This window comes from Camelus dromedarius, chromosome 12, assembly GCF_036321535.1.
Source record: "Camelus dromedarius isolate mCamDro1 chromosome 12, mCamDro1.pat, whole genome shotgun sequence".
Lineage (NCBI taxonomy): Eukaryota > Metazoa > Chordata > Mammalia > Artiodactyla > Camelidae > Camelus > Camelus dromedarius.
The window spans coordinates 7236576-7254744 of NC_087447.1; the positions used below are offsets into that span (position 1 = coordinate 7236576).

The following is an 18169-nucleotide window of genomic DNA, read 5'->3' on the forward strand; positions in this document are numbered from 1 at the left end:
AGATGTCAAGTGTGGCTCGAGCAGAGGAGTGCACTGGCTGTCAGGAGCTGTCTGAGTAATTGCTGAGTGCACAGGTCGGGATGTAGGACCGGCAACCATGGAAGAGGCTAGGGCGGCAAATACAGGTTTGGGAGTCCCTCAGCCACGAAAGTGTGCTCTCACGAAGAGGTGTGGGAGAAGAGAGAGGAGTGTGGAGGGTGCGGGACTGAGCTGAGGGGCCCATGATGGCAGGTGAGGGGCACAGGTGAATCCGCAGAAAGCGAAGGGCAGCAGAGGAGAGGCCAGTGAATCTCCAGGTGCCTCTCTGGGAAGCCAGCAGAGGGGAGACTCTTGCAGGCAGCAAACTACACTTAGTTGTTTCACCTTCCTGAGCGTAGCATGACCCACATTTGTGGCAGGCGGGAATACTCTTGGAAATACCTGCCATGTTGGATTATCCACAACTGCCAAGCCTCCTTGTTTGTGCAGGTGCTGGAGAGATGAGTGTGCTGACTGACCAGGGCCTTAGCACACTGGGGCCAAAGAGAGCTGGACGTTGGGCTCATGGGAGCCCAAGGGTTTTCCCCAGGGCTCCTTCCTAGCCAGGTCCCCTCCCTCACCACAAATGTATGTGGTTCAGTTTATTTAAGGAAATCATTGTATACATGGCTTTTGGGGGGATGCAGCTATCGGGAAAAGAAGCTCTGTTGCACAGAAGTGTTTTTGTAACATATGTAGAGATGTAAAGGCTTGTGTGTGTAGGTTTAGAAAATGGGAGGCTGATAGATAGATCGATAGATTAAAAAAAGGAAGCTGTGTTCATCATGGAGGGTGTGTCTTTAGCCACCGGAGGGAGTGTGGAGTGGGGTGGTGTGCACATCTCATATTATGTATTAGATCACAGTGCGAGTATTGATTCTGCATTCTGTGTGTGTATTGTGGGGGTGGTATAAGGTATGACAGATGACAGTGTGTATTTCTGGAGTTTAGCCAACTCCCTCAGAGCAAATGAGCAAATAACACAAAGAGAGGTTGGAGGTAGGAGACTGTGTGCATGTGGGTGTGAGTGTGTACCGAATAGCTGTTTGCGTGTATAAGTGCATATCCCAGGGTCCATGTGTGCGTGTGTGTATGTATGTGTGTGTGTTTGCCCACTGGGTCCATATGTTTGTAAGTCGTGCTGTTTCTTTTTTCATCCTATTGCTTCCGCTAAAGGCTCCCAGTAGGTGGGCATGTAGAAATGTTTGGAGAGGGGCTTTGGCCCCATTACAGAGCTGACCAGAGCCCCGGGGACTTGAAGCTTAGTTGAAGGAACTGCCTCTCTCCTCCCTTCCTTCCATCTTCTCTCTTGACCTATTTGGTGAGCCCCTGGGACAGGCCCAGGCAGGCCCCAAATAGGTGACGGCTAGCTGCCCAAGGGCTGTGGCGCAACATAGGGATCAGCCCAGTATGGCCCCCTGAGGTTTGACCCTCTTCCACCACTGAAGTGTCCCATCCAGCCTGGGGGCCCTTTGCCTAACCCAGCTGTTGAGAAGGCATTTATCCCAGAGTCACACAACCAGGGCCTTAGATGAAATCTAGTCCGCCCCTTTCATTTTTGCAGAAGAGGTACTGGTTGCTCAGAGAGACTAAGAGCCTGGGATGAGAGTCACATGGCACTTGGAGGCAGAACTGTGTTTTCTGACTGTGTACAGCAGACTCCACCCCCACCAGGGGAAAGGATGTCTGGGTAGGGGTGGGGAGGGGGGTGTCCGCGGGTGCAAAGGCTTCAGGTTTAAGTTGTGTGAGAGATTATACATGTCTGCATCACTAAGTGCCTATGTGTGTCAGTGTGTCACTGGGGGTGAGCCATGCGTGAGTGTGTCCCCATCTGTTTCTGAGATGCAATAGAGTGCAGAGGAGGAAGGTGCTGGGGGAGTCAGGACACCTGAATGCTGCTCCCGGCTCTGCCTCAGATTCCCTGTGTGACCCTGAGTGGTCACTAACATGTCCTGAGCCTCAGTTTCCTGAAATATAATGTGAGGCTTGGGTCCCCTGGGACTGTGTGACCCTGTGTGTGAAGTGCTGACTTGGGGAACAGCTCAGTCTCTGTCTCGTCCCTCTCAGGGCATTCCAGGTTGGGTGACTTGTGTCTGGGCCTGGGTGGGCTAGGGGACCTTGAACCCACCACCCATCGCTCCCCTTGGAGCCCCATCCTTGCTACCTTGCTAACAGCCTTCCTTTTTTCTCTCTCTCTGCCCCTCCTTCCCGAACCTCGCTGGCCTGTAGAAGAGCACCCCATGGAAGGTGAGTGATGCCTCTTGGTCTTTGGGGTTGGCTTATCAATCGCCGTGGGGTTTGATTGGCTCCCTCCCCTACCCATGTTTGGGGCCCCCAGGAGAAGGATGTATGGGTGTCCTCTTGGCTGCCTCGGCCCCACGTCTCACCCGTTCCCTCTTCATGGTTTGCTGGGAGAACTGCCTGGCAGAGGCAGCCCCTCCACGGCCTGTCTTCAGCACGTCTGCCCACTGGCCTTTCTTCTTTTCTGGGGAGGAGACCAGGCTGGGAGCAAGGCTGGAGGGATGGGGCTGAAGGATTCAGAAGTGCCCAAAAATGACTGAGGAAACTTAGAAAGGCCAAGCTGCCAGGGGCTGGGCTGGGGCTGGGGTGATGCTTGGGTGGAATCCGCTTGGGGTCTGAAGAGTGCAGGCAGGGTGTGAATCGGGTCCCCAGGTCAGCGGATGTGGGCCGGCTGGCAGCTTCTCTGCTACTCAGACACACGTGCGGTCCCCTAGCCCTGACCCCACGGGCTGGTAGGTAGGGGTGGTTGGCTTCTTCCTTCAGCACAGGCCCAGGCAGGGCGGAGGGCGTGCCTCTCTTTGGGGGCTCTCTGTCCAAATCCACACTTTCCTGTCCTCTCTTTCACTTGTCTTTTCTCTCTCTCTGGTTTTTGTCTTTGCCTCTCTTTTTCTCCAGGGCTCTGTCCCTGGACCTCTTTCTTTGTTTCTGTCCTTCCCCAGGCTCTCTCTGGGTTCTGTGCTTTTCTCTGTTTCTTTTCCTTCTTTGAGGTGGACCAGGTCAGGAAGGGAAGACTGGTTGGATGGTCAAGGCTTAAAGGCTGAGCAGCAGGGGAGCACACGTGTACCCCAGGGAGAGGTCAGGCAGCTTGCTGGGCAGGAGATAGGATCCCAGTCACTAAACCTGCCCCACACTTTTTTCCTGGACCATCGGGAGAGGGAGGCACACGGGCAGCCCCAGGCTGGGAGCTCCCTAGGCCGGGCCCTGCCCTGGATGCTGGCATCTGGGCAAGGAAAGAAGACAAGGGGCACTTGGCCTGAGTGTGGGGCTGGAATCCATTTCTCTCCTGGTGTCTCCAGCTTGTCTCTCTCACTGATGCCCCTTTTCCTTGGGTGTCCTTAGGGGTCCCCTGGTCCCTGTGCACAGGCAACCGTGTGTGTGTGTGTGTGTGTGTGTGCACGCGCGTATCTGTGTGCAAGTGTTCATGCAGCTCCGCTGCTCTGTTGTGTTTGTGTGCCTTTGTGCACATCTGCACATGTATGTCTGTGTACATGTGTCTGAGTGTGTCTGGAGGTGTGTACACCTCTATCGTCATGTCTTCTGTGGCGTGGCCTCGTCTCTGTGTGCCTCTGAAGCAGCATCTGCATCTGGGTCTTCATCTGTCCTGTCTGTGTGTCAGTGTTTACCTCTTGTGAGTGAGTCTGCGTGTCTGGGTGGACGCAGCCTTCTGAGGGCTGGAGATAAGATTTAGTGCTGATATGACTTTTACTTGCTCTTGATGTCATGTCTCCTCCGGAACAAAGGGAGGAATAGAGGAGGAAGAGAGAGGGAAAGAGGCTGGAGAGGAGGGGCTAGGGGCAGAGGCAGGCAGAAGGAGGGGGGTAAATAGAGGCGGGGAGAGGAAGGACCTGTGGAGGGAGGGGCAGAAAGGGGAGAACCACTGGGGGGGGTAGAAGGCCAGGCGGCCTGTGGGGGGTGCTGAGGAGGTTGGGGAGAAAGCCAGAGGGCTGCTGCAGGGAGGAGCAGTGGCCTGGAGCTGGAGGAGAGGAAGAAGGAAACAGTTCTTCTCCAAGCAAGTGGAATAAAGGGACAAGATGAGAAGTGTGGCTTTGGGGACAAGTGGGGAATGAGATCTGTGGATGTCACTTTGCCATCTGTTGGGGGCAGCATGGTGGTCTGCTGGTCTGGGTGTGGCCCTGCGCGTGCCTGTGTGTCAGTGGCTGTGCAGGTGTGTGTGTCTGGAGCTCTGTGTGTGTGTGTGTGTGTACACCCAGGGGTGTGATGCATCTGTGTCTGTGGCGTGGCTGCTTGTGTGTCTCGCTATCTTGTCCCCTGTAACCCTCTTCCTTCTTTCCATGCTGGTCCTCCCTGGGGTTTTGGTAGGAGATTATGGGGGTGAGACTGAGAGTAGGGAGGTGAGTTGGCAGGTGGTGGCTTCACAGGGGTGGGCTGGGGTCTCCTCAGTGGCACTACACTCTGGACTCTGCAGTTCCCACTTCAGACCTCTGAGTCCTCTGTGACTTCACGCTTTTTTCCCGTCCTTCATCCATCGACACTGTGCCGCAGGCCTAGTTTTCTCCCAGGAACCCAGCCATCCTGCTCCCCAGGCCCCTGCTGAGCATCTCCTTTTGAGGATCCAGGTAACCCCACCTCCCTTCTCCTTAGCTTTTGGTATCAGGGAGAGAAGACCCAGAAGCAGCCAGATAAAGTGCCCTAGGAAAGGACCCTTGGTAATGCCATCCATCACTGCCAGCCTCTTCTCCAGTGGCGCCTGAGGAGGGGCTGATGCCACAGGTGGAAGTGGGGAGGGGCGTCAGAAGGGGGCTGGAGCATACAGGGAGCAAAGGTTTCAGGTCAGGTAGGGAGGCAGGATTTAGGGAGAGCACCCTCAGACCAGGCTGGGCTGAGTTGCGGGGAGATGGGGCATGGAAGCGGCCTCCCCTTCCCCAAGATGGCTGGTGCTGTCACGCCTGAGGGAGCTGAGCAGCTGGTTGCCTTGGTGACAGAGGAAGAGTGCCGCATGCTAATGAGGCTGGCTGGGAGCTGGGCAGTGGAAGGGTCTGTGAGAGGAGAGATGCCGCTCCCCCCTCCCCCCAGCAGAAGTGGTGCAGGCCTGTGGGGACAGGAGACGAGTTCACAGGGCACTTAGTTCCTGGGCCTAGAAGACTTGGATGAGGGGTTAGGGCCCTGGGTCTGGGTCCTGGATTTCGGGGGTTTGGAAGAAGATGCTGGTAGTTCTAGGGGAAAGAGTTGGTGGGGGGCATTCAGAGCGAGGAATGACTCAGTCCAAATGCCTGGGTCCTGCCTTGTTTTGTGGATCAAGCCGGTGTCTTCCCAAGAGCACTTTTGTCCTGAGGCAGCCCTAAGCAGCTGTGGCCCCCCAACAATTGCCTCAGACTCAGAAGTGGGGAGAGACCAGTGCTACCCGAGAGACGAGAGGTGGGCAACATGAACCATCTGCCCACATCTTCTACAGGATCCAGGTCCTTTCCTGGCCTCCTCACAGCCTCTCCTCTTGGAACCCAGGCATCTTGGCCCTCAGCCTTGTCCCAGAGACACCTAGAGCCCTTTACCCATCTTCTGTCCTGGTTTTCTAGCTCCAGGGCCCACATCTCACAACCACAGCAGCTGGGATGGTTTCCAAGGGCGATGTGGTACTGCAGGGCTGTTCCTTCCCCACCCTTTTGGCCAGACACCACGGGTGCAGTGATGGGGAGGGGGACTGAGGTTTGGTGGGGCTGGCTGGTCATCTCAGGGAGTCCTGGGGTCTCAGCCCAGCTGTGGGGCCTGGTGTTACCAGTCTCTCTGGATGAGAGCTTTCCTTGGCTGGTGCCCTTTGGGCAGTGAGGTACTGGTCCAAAGGGCCAAAGTCTGTCCCCATCAGGCTGAGAGGGGCCCCAAATCAGGGCTGACCAGGTTCTCTCAAGGGGCCAAGGCAACCCTGAAAAAAATCCCAGCGAGTCTTACTCTCAGTCTTAGATGTAGGGCTTCTGTATTCCATTTTCAAAATTCAGCTTTTGGGTCATCAGAGAGGGCCTGGCCAGAGAAACAGGGTCCATAGAATAATTTCAAATGAGATGTGTTAACCCCTCAGAGAGCTGGGGCTCCCCACCGCGGGTCTTGGCTGCCTTCTCTGGTTCTTGCTGTCCAAGAGCGCTAGCCTCGTCTCCCAGTCCTCTCCATGGAAGGATCCAAGCCCCATCCTTGTTCCGGTGTTCTAGATTCCGCTTCTTCCTACCTGCTGCCACTCTAACTTTGTCCTCCCGAACCCCAGTTTCCTCGTAGAACCAGGTGTGCTAGGTGCCTGCTACCCATACGGAGGCTGTTGGCGGGGGACAGCTGGGGGGGCTGGACCCAGACACGTGTCTTCCCAAAGTCTCCTTTGGTGGGAGATTCCTTCTAAGCCCAGGCTCCTCACACCCTTGCCTTCCCCTTCCCTGCCAGGCTCATGGGGTCACAGGATGGGGTGTGGGGGAGGATTGGAGCTCTCCCTTGCCCGCTCAATTCCATGCTAACAGGACACTCTCTCTCTCTCCAGGTGGCTTTGATTTTTGTGTCGTGTTTTATTTTCTCCTCCATCCGACTCGTTTTTTCTCGTTGACCGTTTTTTTTTCTCTCCGCCTCCCGGAAGAAAAAAAAAAAGAAAAAAAGAAAAAGGAAAAAGCAGCCCTCCCAGCCTCATGCTTCTCCTCCTTTTCCTTTTTTTTTCCCGGCAAGAAGAAAAAAAAAGAAACCAAAATCTCCTCTCCCCTTGCAGTGACTCCCTGCCCCAAACCTTCCTCTGGTTCTGCCTGTGTTCCCCTCACCCTCTCCGGCGTCCCCCCCCCCTCTTTCTCTCTCCCCCTCTTGTGCCCTCACCCTCTGTTTCGGCATCGGGCCCCTTTCCTCAGCTCTGGGCTGGGGGCTTTCCCCCGATGTCTGTCACAAGTTAAAAAGGGTTTTTAAATTGTGGCAGCAAAAGCTTTTTTCTCCCCTCTCTCTGGCTGATTTTGATGACTCGTGTTTTCTTTGTTTCTTTCCCCTTTTCTTTCTTTTTTCTTCTCCCCCCCCCCTTTCTTTCTTTCTCTCCTTCCCCTTTCCAAGGTCCGGCTCACCTGACGTTAAACAGCGAAGGTATGGTTTGAAGTTCTGGTTTGATTTGGATTGGATTGGATGGCCCCTGACCTGCGCCTGGATTTTCTGTCCCTCTCCCCACCCCCCTTTCCCCTCCTCCACCTGTCTTGCCTCCTTCCTGCCCTTCCTGCCCACTTCCTCTGCCATGTCTTTATTTTATTCGGGTGCTGGGGCGGGGGTGGGGGGCTGGTCCCAGGGTGCGCTCTCCCCTCTCCTCACCTCCCCCCAACCCCAACACATTCCATCCGCCCTCATCCCACCTTGGTTTCTGACATCAAAAGATGTTTGAACTCCTGCCGTGGTCTCCAGTCACCTTTTTTGCGTTTTCCTGATAGTGTATCTTGCTTTATTTTTCCCCCTTCCTCATGGTGGTGTTTTATTTCCTTCCACTCATTCTGATCATTCTTTCTTTTCTGTGAAAACAAATAAAAAGAGAAAAGCGTGGGCTGGAGGAAGAGGATATTAGGCAGCCTCATTCCCCTTACCCTGCTGCTGTAGGATGCCCCTTTCCACAGCTGTCCCACTGTACACCCTCACCCTTGTGTCTTGTGGATGTTTCTTGACCCTATTTGACAGAGGAGGACATTTAGGCTCAGAAAGACAGTGTGACTTGCTAGTGATTACACCGCCTTTAATTGGTGGTACCTTTGAGACTGCTCATCTATTTTTAGCCTCCCTTCCACCAAGTCCCTACCATCTTTAAAAACCCTGGTGTTCAGCAGGCCTGGAGACAGAGGCCAGGAGTCCTGACTGTGATTCCCCAGCTCTGACCTCCCTGTCACCGTCTCCCTCCCAGACCCTCAGGCACTGCTCCCCCAACCCAGGGCCATCCTCTGTTGGGGCTCATCTTCCATAGGGACGGGGTGGGGTCTTAAGCCTGTAGGTAGGCAAGACTGGGCAGTGGGGAGAGACTCAGACCTGGAATTTGGGATGGATTTAAGTCTGGGGATGTAGAGACCTGGAATTCTTGCAAGGATGGAAAATGATGGCAAGAAATATGGGGAAAGAGGAAGTCCCAAGTGGGGAGTCAGGGCCTGGTTGGTTCACTCACATCCTTCTTGCCTCTCAATGCCTGGTTCTGGGGGTGCTGGCTGTGGCTCACCTTTGTCATAGATGAAGGCCTGAAGGATCCAGAAATCCCCCCTCCCCCCTCCTAAAAGGCCGCAGCTCAGGTGTTACTCTAGCTCTAGTTCTGGGGACTTGGGATTGGGGTTAGAGTAAGGGCCCAGGCAGGGACTTTTAAATTCCATTCTTGAGTTTCCCTTAAGAACCATCTTGTGGGGTCTGGCAGTAGGTACGGTGTCTGGGAGCTGCTGTTCACTGGTAGGGTTGGGTGGAGAGTGCAAGTCAGCCTTGGACCCAAATATGGTAACACGTGCCTGCAGGGGCCTCTGGAGAGGAGGCCTGGGGTTGGGGGGCTGAGTGGTGGGGAGTGGGGGGTCCTCCCTGAGCAAGGCCTTCCCATCCACAATGAGCTCAGCCAGGCAGGACTTCCCTGGTGTGAACAGCCCTGCTGAAGGCACAATGGAGCAACAAAGAACAAATAGAAAGCATGGCCCTGTCCCTGGGAAGCCCCAGGGTCTAACTGGCCAAGAAGTAGACGAAGGTGATGTTGGGAGCACTCCCTGTAATAAATGAACAGGTGTAGAGGGAGAACCAGGTTTGCCTCAAGGATGGGCAAAGAACTGAAGAGAGATTTGATGTGGGAATCAGGAGGTTTCGGAAGACGGGTGCTGTGTCAGGCTATTGGATGAGTTGAAGCGCAGGAACCAGACCTAACAGAGCGGGGTGAGCAAAGATGCAGAGCAGGGCAGAGAGTGGGTGAGACACTGGACAGCAGCTCAGGGCCCCCAAGGCCTGAGGGCTGGCCTGTTTGCATGTGGTCAGGCAGAAGGGGCTCCTGAACTAGCAGTGAAGCCTCTGCTCTCCACCCCAGTCTCCCCACCCCTGGGCAAAGGGCAGAAGTCGGTGGTCATGAGTCTGATGCGGTTTGTGCAGCTAAGGGTTCTTGGTTTGTCAACTTGCTCCCTCCCCAGAGGCCGAAGCAAGTGAGTCCCCAGAGCAGCACCCCCGACCCTGTACCTTCAAGCAGACCCTCCGCCCTGGAGAGGGCCCTCCATCGCCTCAAGGCTGGGGTGGGACTGCCTGGGTAGCCCCCTGTGCCTGACTCCCCAATTCTGCTTCTCCAGTAGGGTCCTTACTGTTCTCCGAGGGGGGGGCCGGGAGAGGAGGAGCCAGCGATGTGCACCAGCCGACAAAAGGTCAGTGACCCCATGGTCCCCAGAGAGCCCAGCCCTCACTCCCTGCAGGCCAGCTTCACTTCCTGGAGGGCAGCTGAGTCAATGGAGACATATCCCCTCTAGCCCTCTGAGGTCCACCCCAGCACTTACCTCAGTGTGAAGGGCCACAGGCTTCCATTTCTTTCCCAAAGCCCAGTTGTCCCGATGACCTCTTTCCAGAACACAGGCCACAAAATAGGGATGCCTAGAAAGTATCTATTTCTCTGGTAGAGTGGCTAGGCAGCAGGGTAATATCCCCCCACCCCCCCACCCCAGTTTAACCATCAAATTCTGGAAGCCTGCTAGGTGTCAGCCCAGGGGGATTCTGGTTGGGAGATGTGGCATTTATAATATGTATGTATCACACGCATTGCCTAAATGAGCCTTCACGACCCCTTGCGGAAGGGCTTATTACCCATGGTTTACAGATGAGGAAACTGATGCTTGCCCGGGGACCAGCCCGGGGTCCTTTATCCTGCATCGGGGCTGCAGGTTTCAAGCTCTTTTTTCCCTTGCCCTGAGGCTGGCTCTCTTAAGAGAATCTCTTCCCCAAGAAGTTTACAGGGCAGTGTAGCAACCCCTCAAGGAGCTCCTGTGGGTGCCAAGACTTGGGGCTATCAAATCTCATTCTTTAGTACGGGCTGTTCTGTCAGCCTGGATTTCTGCCATCCCTGCCCTCTTCCCCAACCATTTGGTATCTCTTTCAGCTGACTCTTGAAAAAGCAGCTAGTCCTTCCACACTAGAAGTCTCCCCTGAACTCCCCTGGCAAACCCAGATGCTGCTTGGTGTCCCTTTGTCTACTCACCCATTATATCACTTGCCTCATGGCATCGTAACTGTCACTTTGCCTGTTTGCTTCCCCCACTCAACTGACCTTCCTGCCGACAGCGACTTGGTATTTTCATTCATATACCCCAGGTGCTTTACATAGCTCCTGGCACATATGTAGGCGTGTGCTCCGCAAATTTATTTTAAATGGGTGAATGGGCTTTGTTCTCAAGGGGCTCATTGATGTTCTAACAAATAACCACAATAAAGGGTGGTACATGCAAAGTGTAGGGAAAGTGCAGACTTTGTGCAGAGGAGTTAATTTATGCATTGATCTAGAGAGAGAGGCAGCACACACACACAGAAAGTTAAATCCCAGTGCAAGAGTCATTTATTTCTGGAATGGTTTGCAATTTATGAAGCCTCTAGATGCCCTAAGCCTTTCTAGATGCTCACAGCAACCTATGAGGTAGGCTGATGATTAGTGCCTTTGTCCGGAGAGGAAGCTGGGCTTTAGAGATGTTTGTTGCCTATTGGCCAAGGTCACAAATCTGGTGCAAGAGCCGGTATTAGTGCCCAGGTCTTCTTTCTCACATCACACTTCCTCTCAAGGGGGCAGCACAAGATGTTACTAGGCAGTAAGTGCCAAAAGAGCAGAACAGACAGCTGTAGCGCTTGAGGGTAGGGAGGGGCAAAGGGGGCTGGAGACCTTCCCAGAGGAGGGCTTTGAGCTGGGCCTGGAAGGAGGCAGCTGCTCTGTCCTTCATGGCCTTTAGAGATCCAGGACCACAACAACTGGTTTCTAGCCACATTCAGCTTGACTGGGGACATTTGAGGGGGGTTCACACTCCCCCACCGTGGGAGACAGACGAATGATTACCCCCTCTTCCTGTACCAGGAACTGTTAGGAGCTATTCAAGCACTGCTGGGAATTGTAGTTCTGGGGTTGTACGCAGTGAGATGGGGGAGAGCGCCCCCTGCTGCTTCAGATCTCACTCCTCCCAGATCAGGTTTGTGCTCTTCTGAGCACCCTCAGCAGGGCAGCCCCCACACCCTTACCCTACAGAGTCCCCCCACCAATCCCTGGAGGTCCTGCTGCTCTTCTCCCTACTCAGGGGCTGTCTCTGTCCTTCCCAACATCCGGGGCTTTCTTGTTGACATTTACTCATCTCTTTTCTGCCACTCTCCTCCAATTCTTTCAGGCTCCCTCTGGCTGCTCCAAGCCTCTTTCTGTCTTTCGGCCTACCTGGGTCTCCGTCGGTGATGGGCATTGCAGCATGTGTGGACTCTGGCTCTAGAGTGGCTGGCTCTGCCTCCTGTCCTAGGAGACTGGAGCCAGAGCCTGGAGGAGTCGAGGAATGGCCTCATTTCTCCACTTTTCCTCGGCAGCCATGGTCCAGCCCCAAGCCTGCCTTTCTCCTTTTTACTGGCTTCTTTTGTTCTGTTCCAATCACTTTTTCACATGGTTGCCTTATTCTTTCCTTGCTTTCTGTTTGACTCTCTCTTTAATGATATTTTCTTTGACTGCAGTGAAGGTGAGGGAGTGGGAGGGGAGGCCTGGCTTCTGGGAAGGACTAGGACACATAGCAAACCCAAGGTCAAACACATTCCCTTTTCTGGTCCTTGAGCCCCCTGGCTCTTCCAGTGCCTGGGCAGCAGGCCTGGTTGCTATGGAAACTAGCAAGGCCCCGAGAAACCCTTGGCTTCCATTCCCTAGAGGTCTCTGTCCCCTCTTTCCTTGCTGGCCCTCTTCCCACCACCCATACCTGTCCCCTCCCAGCTTGCTCCTTGTCTTTATACAGATTATTTCCCCCTGTCATCTCGTGCTCCCTCACAGCTCTGAGCTTCATTTCCCTCCTGTCCCTGATGGTCTGTCTTTCTCCTTCTCCACATGGCCTCCCTCAGCATTGCCATTCTTCCCTACCTCCCCCTTCTTGTCTCTGCTTGACTCCTCTTTATTTTCTGACCCTTCACATGAAGCTCTAAGGTAGGCAGTGTAGGGTTCTGGCTGTCCCAAAGTTACCCATGCCCCACCAGCCTCACTGCCCTGTGGCCTCAGGAAACCAGGCCTCACCAGCTGCAGTGAGTGCGGTGCCAGGCTCTGGGGCAGCAGCTGGTGCCTTGGCATCCGGAGGCAGTGAGAACTGAGCCTGTGGGCAGCCTGCCCGGAGGGAGAGAGTGGGGCTGTTGTACAGGGGAGAGACATCTGCAGGAGATGCACCCAGAGAGCCACCGCTTCCACATGTGGCACCTGTGCCGTGGCCCGGCCCTCAGGAGGGGAGGCACTGCTTCCTCCTGGGCCTGGGGGCCCATGCTGAGAACCTCTCCTCTCCATCAAGGCCTTTTGCCGGCCGTCTTGTTCATCCCGCCATCTACCCTGCGAGGTGGGCGAGCCGAGCCATTGTGTGTTTTACTTGGGAGGAGAAGCGATTCGCTGTCAGAGTCCAGGTCCTCTGCGCTCCCTTGATTCCACGTCCCACTTTCTCCCCTCTGTGTGGGTTTTGCTTCTGAAAGTATAGGGCTGGGACCCTTAACTTCCCTCCACCGAGCAGTTATCACCCACTTACAGAACGCTAACAATCCCTAAGGCACTCCCAGTTGTTTTTGCTTCCTTAAAAAGTGCCAGTGGGAGGAGCCCTGTGCCAAGTGCTTACACGTGTGTGCGTGCACACACACATACCCTCGAGAGCCAAGCCTGCCCTTGCACTCTTGCTCCCTGCTGCCTCCTGGCACACAGGGGTCCCACAGCTGCCCTCAGGGGGCCCTCGGTTTTCTGCTAAAGGCCTGCCTGCGCTGTCCTCTCAGGCTGGACTAGGAAGTTGGGGGTTAGGGTGAGAGTGTGACAGCTGGCACAATGGCCACCTGTGGAAGCCCTGCCCAGTGCCACTGCTCCCTTGCCCACATCCTTGTCACCTGCATCTCCCTCCCATGTGTCTTCCTCCTGCTTCCCCTACCCCATTCTCCTCATCTGCTCATTGCTACAAAGCAGGCCTGCTAGTCCCATTCCACGTGGTGAGGCCTGCAACTGTTTCTGGGCACTGAGGATGGCCATCACCGGAGAAGAGGCAGGAGAGGGAGGTGGGCTGCATTCAGGAGACCCTTGGTGCCCCTGCCATGGGGAACACTCCAGGAAGAAGTCAGGTGCAGCTTCTTGTTCCTCTTCCACATCCTTTTGTTAAGGGGAGTGACCGATGGAGGGCTGGTTGGGGAGGAGACAGTGAGAATGTGGCCCTGTGGCAGCTTAATTGTCAGCTGTCAGTGTGAGAGCCACTTAGCAGCCTCCAGCATTGGAAAGAGACGTGGGGGAAGTTGACTTCTGACAGCAAAGACGGCAGGATCCAGAGAGAAGGGTGGGGCGGGGAGAGAGCCTAAAATTTGCAGTTGGGATGGAGGGGTCTGGATGCCCAGCACCTGTGCCTGGGCTGCTGTGGGGGAGGTGGAGGCTCTGCAGTGCCTACCCCACTCAGCTATCTCCCGTTTCCCCACTGTGGCGTCCAGGCAAAGAGGAATTTGTGGCAACCTTCAAAGGAAATGAATTCTTCTGCTACGACCTGTCACACAACCCGATCCAGAGCAGCACGGATGAGATCACGCTAGCCTTCCGCACCCTGCAGCGAAATGGGCTGATGCTGCACACGGGCAAGTCGGCTGACTACGTCAACCTGTCCCTCAAGTCGGGGGCTGTCTGGCTTGTCATCAACCTGGGCTCAGGAGCCTTTGAGGCCCTTGTGGAACCCGTCAACGGCAAGTTCAACGACAACGCCTGGCACGACGTCCGGGTCACCCGAAACCTGCGCCAGGTAGGGGGAGCGAGAAGAAGGCCGGGGCCAGCGGAGTCTGGGGCAGAGTGGGAGTGGGAGTGGGGAGGGAGGGCTGCCTGAGGTGGGGATGTGAGGCGTCAGGGCTGGGCAGCAAGGCGAGCTTCTGAAGAAGACTGAGGCTTTGGGTGGGCTGTGAGGGTCCAGGGCTACAGCTGCAGCTGGCAGGCTTCGAGGACCAGGATGATGCGCTAGGGAGGAGGCTGCAGAGCTGGCTGGGAAAGGACCCTGAGGGAAGATGAAGGGCTGGGCTCAGACTGGTGGAAGTTGCTAGGGTTTCCAGGGCTGGGACTAAGAAATCAGGTGACCTGGCAGGACAGTGGTTTGGGAGATGGGAGGAATGAGATGAAGCCTGAACAGGTGGGCCCTGGGGTGCCGCGGGATGGCGAGCCTCTGGCCTGCTGGAGCAGGTATCCTGACAGTGCGGCAGAAAGGCACAGACGAAAGCCTGGGGCATGTGGGGTGGGATGTGGTCGGTCCTCAGGTGGGGCCTTTCTGGGGCAGAGGCAGGGCTGAGGTCCAAGAAAGGTCGGGGCAGCAGATGCGAGAGGATGCTTGGCCCTGCCTCTCCCCTGGGAAGCACGCTCCCTTTCCTCTCCCTCCTTGTCCCTCCAAAGGGGGGCAGGCTCTCTCAGCAGTCCCTGGCTATCTCTCCGGGACTTCCAGGCTAGTCCATGTAGGAGCTGGAGGAGACTCTTGGGTTGGCCCCTGCAGACAGGACAGGTCTCTGCTCCTCAGTGTCCGCTCAGCTCCTGCTCCCAGACTCACCCCTGCCCCTACCCCTGAGAGAGGATTATGTTTTTGGGCATCACAAGTCCCAGGGTGGCTATGGCAGGTGAGACTCTCTCTGTCTCTGGCCCAGCTTCTGCTGGACAGCAGCCCCCACAGCTTGTTTCCAGCCCTGAGAAGTTCCTGCCTCAAGCAGAGTCCAAGTCAGACCCTTCTTCAAAAGCAGGAGAGGACACTGTGCATCCACATTTGCTCCTGTCTCCGCCTCCTGACTCCTTTCCCTGCTTGCTCGGCACCCAGGACCCTGGTGCCCCAGCTCTTGTGGTTCTTCTCTCCCTGGTCCATCACTTTCTCTTGTAGCTGGTGGCAGCGATGCTTTTCCAGCTGCATCCCCAGCAAGCTAAGTGTGACCAGGAACACGGAACATCCATGCCCTGGGAGGTGCTAAGTGGTTTGCAGCCCTTCTCTTACTGGGTGTTGTCTCTGTACTTCTGGTTCTAACTGTGGGGTGGCTGGGCTTCCATTGTTCTCCTCTTCACCATCACCACCACTCTCCTTTTCCCCATCCTCCCACTGAAAGGCTCTCAGGGCGGGGGCGGGGCGGGGGATGCCAGCTGACCTCACATTCTTCTTACTGGCTCTTCTTCAACCCATTGAGTGTTGCTCTCACAGGGAGTCCTCCTCATTTAGTGCCTTCCCCATGCTGGGAGGACACCGTGACTAATCTGCCTGCTCTTTCCAAGCCTACTGCTCCCTGTCATAGTCGGGTTCCTACCCAGGCACCTATTCTTAGTGCACCCCGTGCTCTGAAGAGTGACACACCTCCTCAGGAAAGTGCCCCCTTCATGTCTCATCATCCCCTGACAGCCGGAGGGCTGTCCTGTGTTGTCTGTCACACTGTCTGAGCAAACCTGAGTGTGTGTGCTTTTGTCACAGTTTTAGGTGCCACATACATTTTGCTGTGGAGGGTGCAGAGTTGCCTTCCTGCGGGCGTTCCCTCCCCAGGACCAGTGCTGTCACCTGGTACTGCCTTTGGCAACATGCTGCAAGCCGAGATCCCTATCCATGTGTCCTTTGGCCAATATGTCCATCTACATAGAGTACCGAGGGAAAAGAGACATGGTCCCCGCCCTCCCAGCCCTTCGGCTCTTGAGGAGACAAGATGAGCCTGTTAAAAGGGAATAGAGCAAAGCCATACAAGTGACAAGTGAGCAGCAGGAATCTTAAATGTTCTAGGAACTTGAGAGACACAGAGAGGAGGGAGAGATCTGTGACCAGGGGAGGTTGGAAAGCCACACAGAGGGGCTGAGGCCTGGTCTCGGCAGCACCGAGTGTGGACAGTGACATAGTAGCCTCTTCCTGGGGCTCACAGAGTCCTGGGTCCAAGCTGGTAACTGATGGAGACCACTTCCCCCTGGCCTGATGGGTCAGAGCAGAGGCAGGTCATGCTGACCCGAACATAGGCCTTTAGGGCCAAAGAGGGTATCTGCCTCAAGACTTTGACTGAGAATTGTCTGTTTAGAAAGGGTTTCTGGAGGGATTTATTTGCTTCCAGTCCACATCCATAGATGTGAGGTGCAGTCCTTTTCTGGTCATCGTGACCATTAGGGGGATGGAAGGGCAGCCCCAGGACTGTGCCCTGGATTCACTGCCCTTACTCAGGGCCTCGCCTGTGGCCAAGTCCCCCTCACCAGGTCCTTTGAGTCTGTCTTTCAGAGCTTCTAATAATTTGTTGGATCCTGTTGTCCCTAGAGCAGTGGTTCTCAACCAAGGGCAGTGTGGCCCCCAGGAGACAAATGACTGGAAACAATTTGGGTTGTCACAACTTGGGGAGGGTGCTACTCGGTGTAGGTAGAGGCCAAGATGTTACTAAACATCCCACAATGCACAGGACAGTCCCACAGCAAAGAATTATCCAGTTCCAAATATCAGTAGTGCCACAAACATGGCCTCATGGCATCCTTTTGTGATCTGAAGGGTGATGTTGAGAGTGGCCAGGAACAAGGACAGGGGTTAATGTAAGAAATGACATCTGCCTCTGCCTTTAGGGTCAATGACTGGGATTGGAGGACACTGGGTTCCATATTGTTCCCCCAAGTGATTAGAATGACCCGGAGACTGCCTCCTGGGGACAGCCTCTTGATTCGACAGTTGTGAGGGCGGGACAAGAGGCCAGCTCCCAAGACCGGAAGGAGGCAGAATTTTGCCCCCTCCCCTGAACCAGATAATTATCCCTGGAATCATCAAGAGGCTCCTAGAACGCTGCAGTCAAAATCTGAGACCACCTGCCCACCACTCCCGCCCTCACCCTTCTCTCCCTCTGAGCCCGGTCTTGAGGCCCCTGTGCCTGGTGGTGTCTCTTGGGGGATCTTTGCAGAAATGATTCACTCTGAGGATTCCCGAGGCCTATTTTCAATCCTGGGCCCACTCTTCCCACACCCAGTGTGCCTCCCATCACCATATAAGCCGAGTGCCCACCCATTTTGTCACCAACCAGCACCAACTTTGGGAGACAAGTTGGCTTCTAAAACATCACGTGGAGCTTCCTCCTGCTCAGCTCCCATGAGGCCGCTCCTAGTGTGGAGATTTTCAGGAGCCCCCTTGGGCCCCAGGAAGGGAGTCCCCCAAGCGGTTCCCTCTCCCATATCTGGCCCAGCCGTCCTGACTCTCTCTGTCTTGTCACGTGCCCTGTCTTAGGGCCTAACTGTGCAGCTTGGCATGCCCCGTCTACACTGGCTTCCCACAGTGTTCCTGCCGACACCACCATTCACCCCACTTCTGCCGGGTGAAACGTTAGAGCTGGTGTTTGAGTCAGACAGACTGAGTTCAAATCCCAGCTCTGCCACTAGTTCGAGTGACCTGAGGCAAGTTATGGAACCTCTCCGTGCAAAGTGAGAGGGGCCTTCGAGAACTAACTGAGGTGATGCCCGGTGCCTGGCATCAGGTGAACAACGGAGGGCTTGCTGCTGCCATCATGGTTAGTTGTGGGTTTTTTCCCAATCCTTCAAGGCCAGCTTAACTGCCACCTTCTTTGTAAGGCCCTCCTGGGTCCTCCCAGCCCCTGGCCAGTCTCCCTCTTTGCTGTGTTCAGGCCCTATCCCCCCTTTCCATCTGTGTGTTCGATATTTGTGTTCACCTCTTTTCTCTACTTCTAGATGGTAAGCTCCTTGAGGGCTTAATACCAGCAACTATTGAGTGTTTTTATTTGTTTTGCTAGTGGTTTGGCTGGTTCATTTGGGCTCTTTTTTGAAGCCAGTTGGTGAGACTTTGGACACGAGGACCCAGCAGGTCTAATAATGGAACTACCTCTTGTCTTTTGGGAAAAAGTCCTACTCACTTTACTTTCCCACTCCCTCCTCTGAATGTCCTCAGGACCTGTTCCTTTTTTCCAGCATGGCTCGGATTATACCATCACATCTCCCCTCCACTGGCCCCTGAGACCAGGGGTCTCCTTTCTATTTTGTATTTCACCGAACTTTTCTAAC

At 55.1% G+C, this 18169-nt stretch overlaps 1 protein-coding gene across 24 annotated transcripts in view; it reads left to right on the forward strand.

Annotated features, from left to right (window-relative positions):
* NRXN2 (neurexin 2) overlaps nt 1-18169 on the forward strand; it is a 106487-nt gene that overhangs the window by 19225 nt on the left and 69093 nt on the right. For 21 of the 24 annotated variants that reach the window (XM_064492165.1, XM_064492180.1, XM_064492176.1 and 18 more), the window contains 4 exons: nt 2248-2265; nt 7060-7089; nt 9279-9350; nt 13636-13937. In XM_064492165.1, the coding sequence (XP_064348235.1) occupies nt 2248-2265; nt 7060-7089; nt 9279-9350; nt 13636-13937 (422 nt within the window). The remainder of the gene's footprint in view (nt 1-2247; nt 2266-7059; nt 7090-9278; nt 9351-13635; nt 13938-18169) is intronic. The other 3 variants (XM_064492166.1, XM_064492183.1, XM_064492170.1) reach the window with 2 other exon arrangements.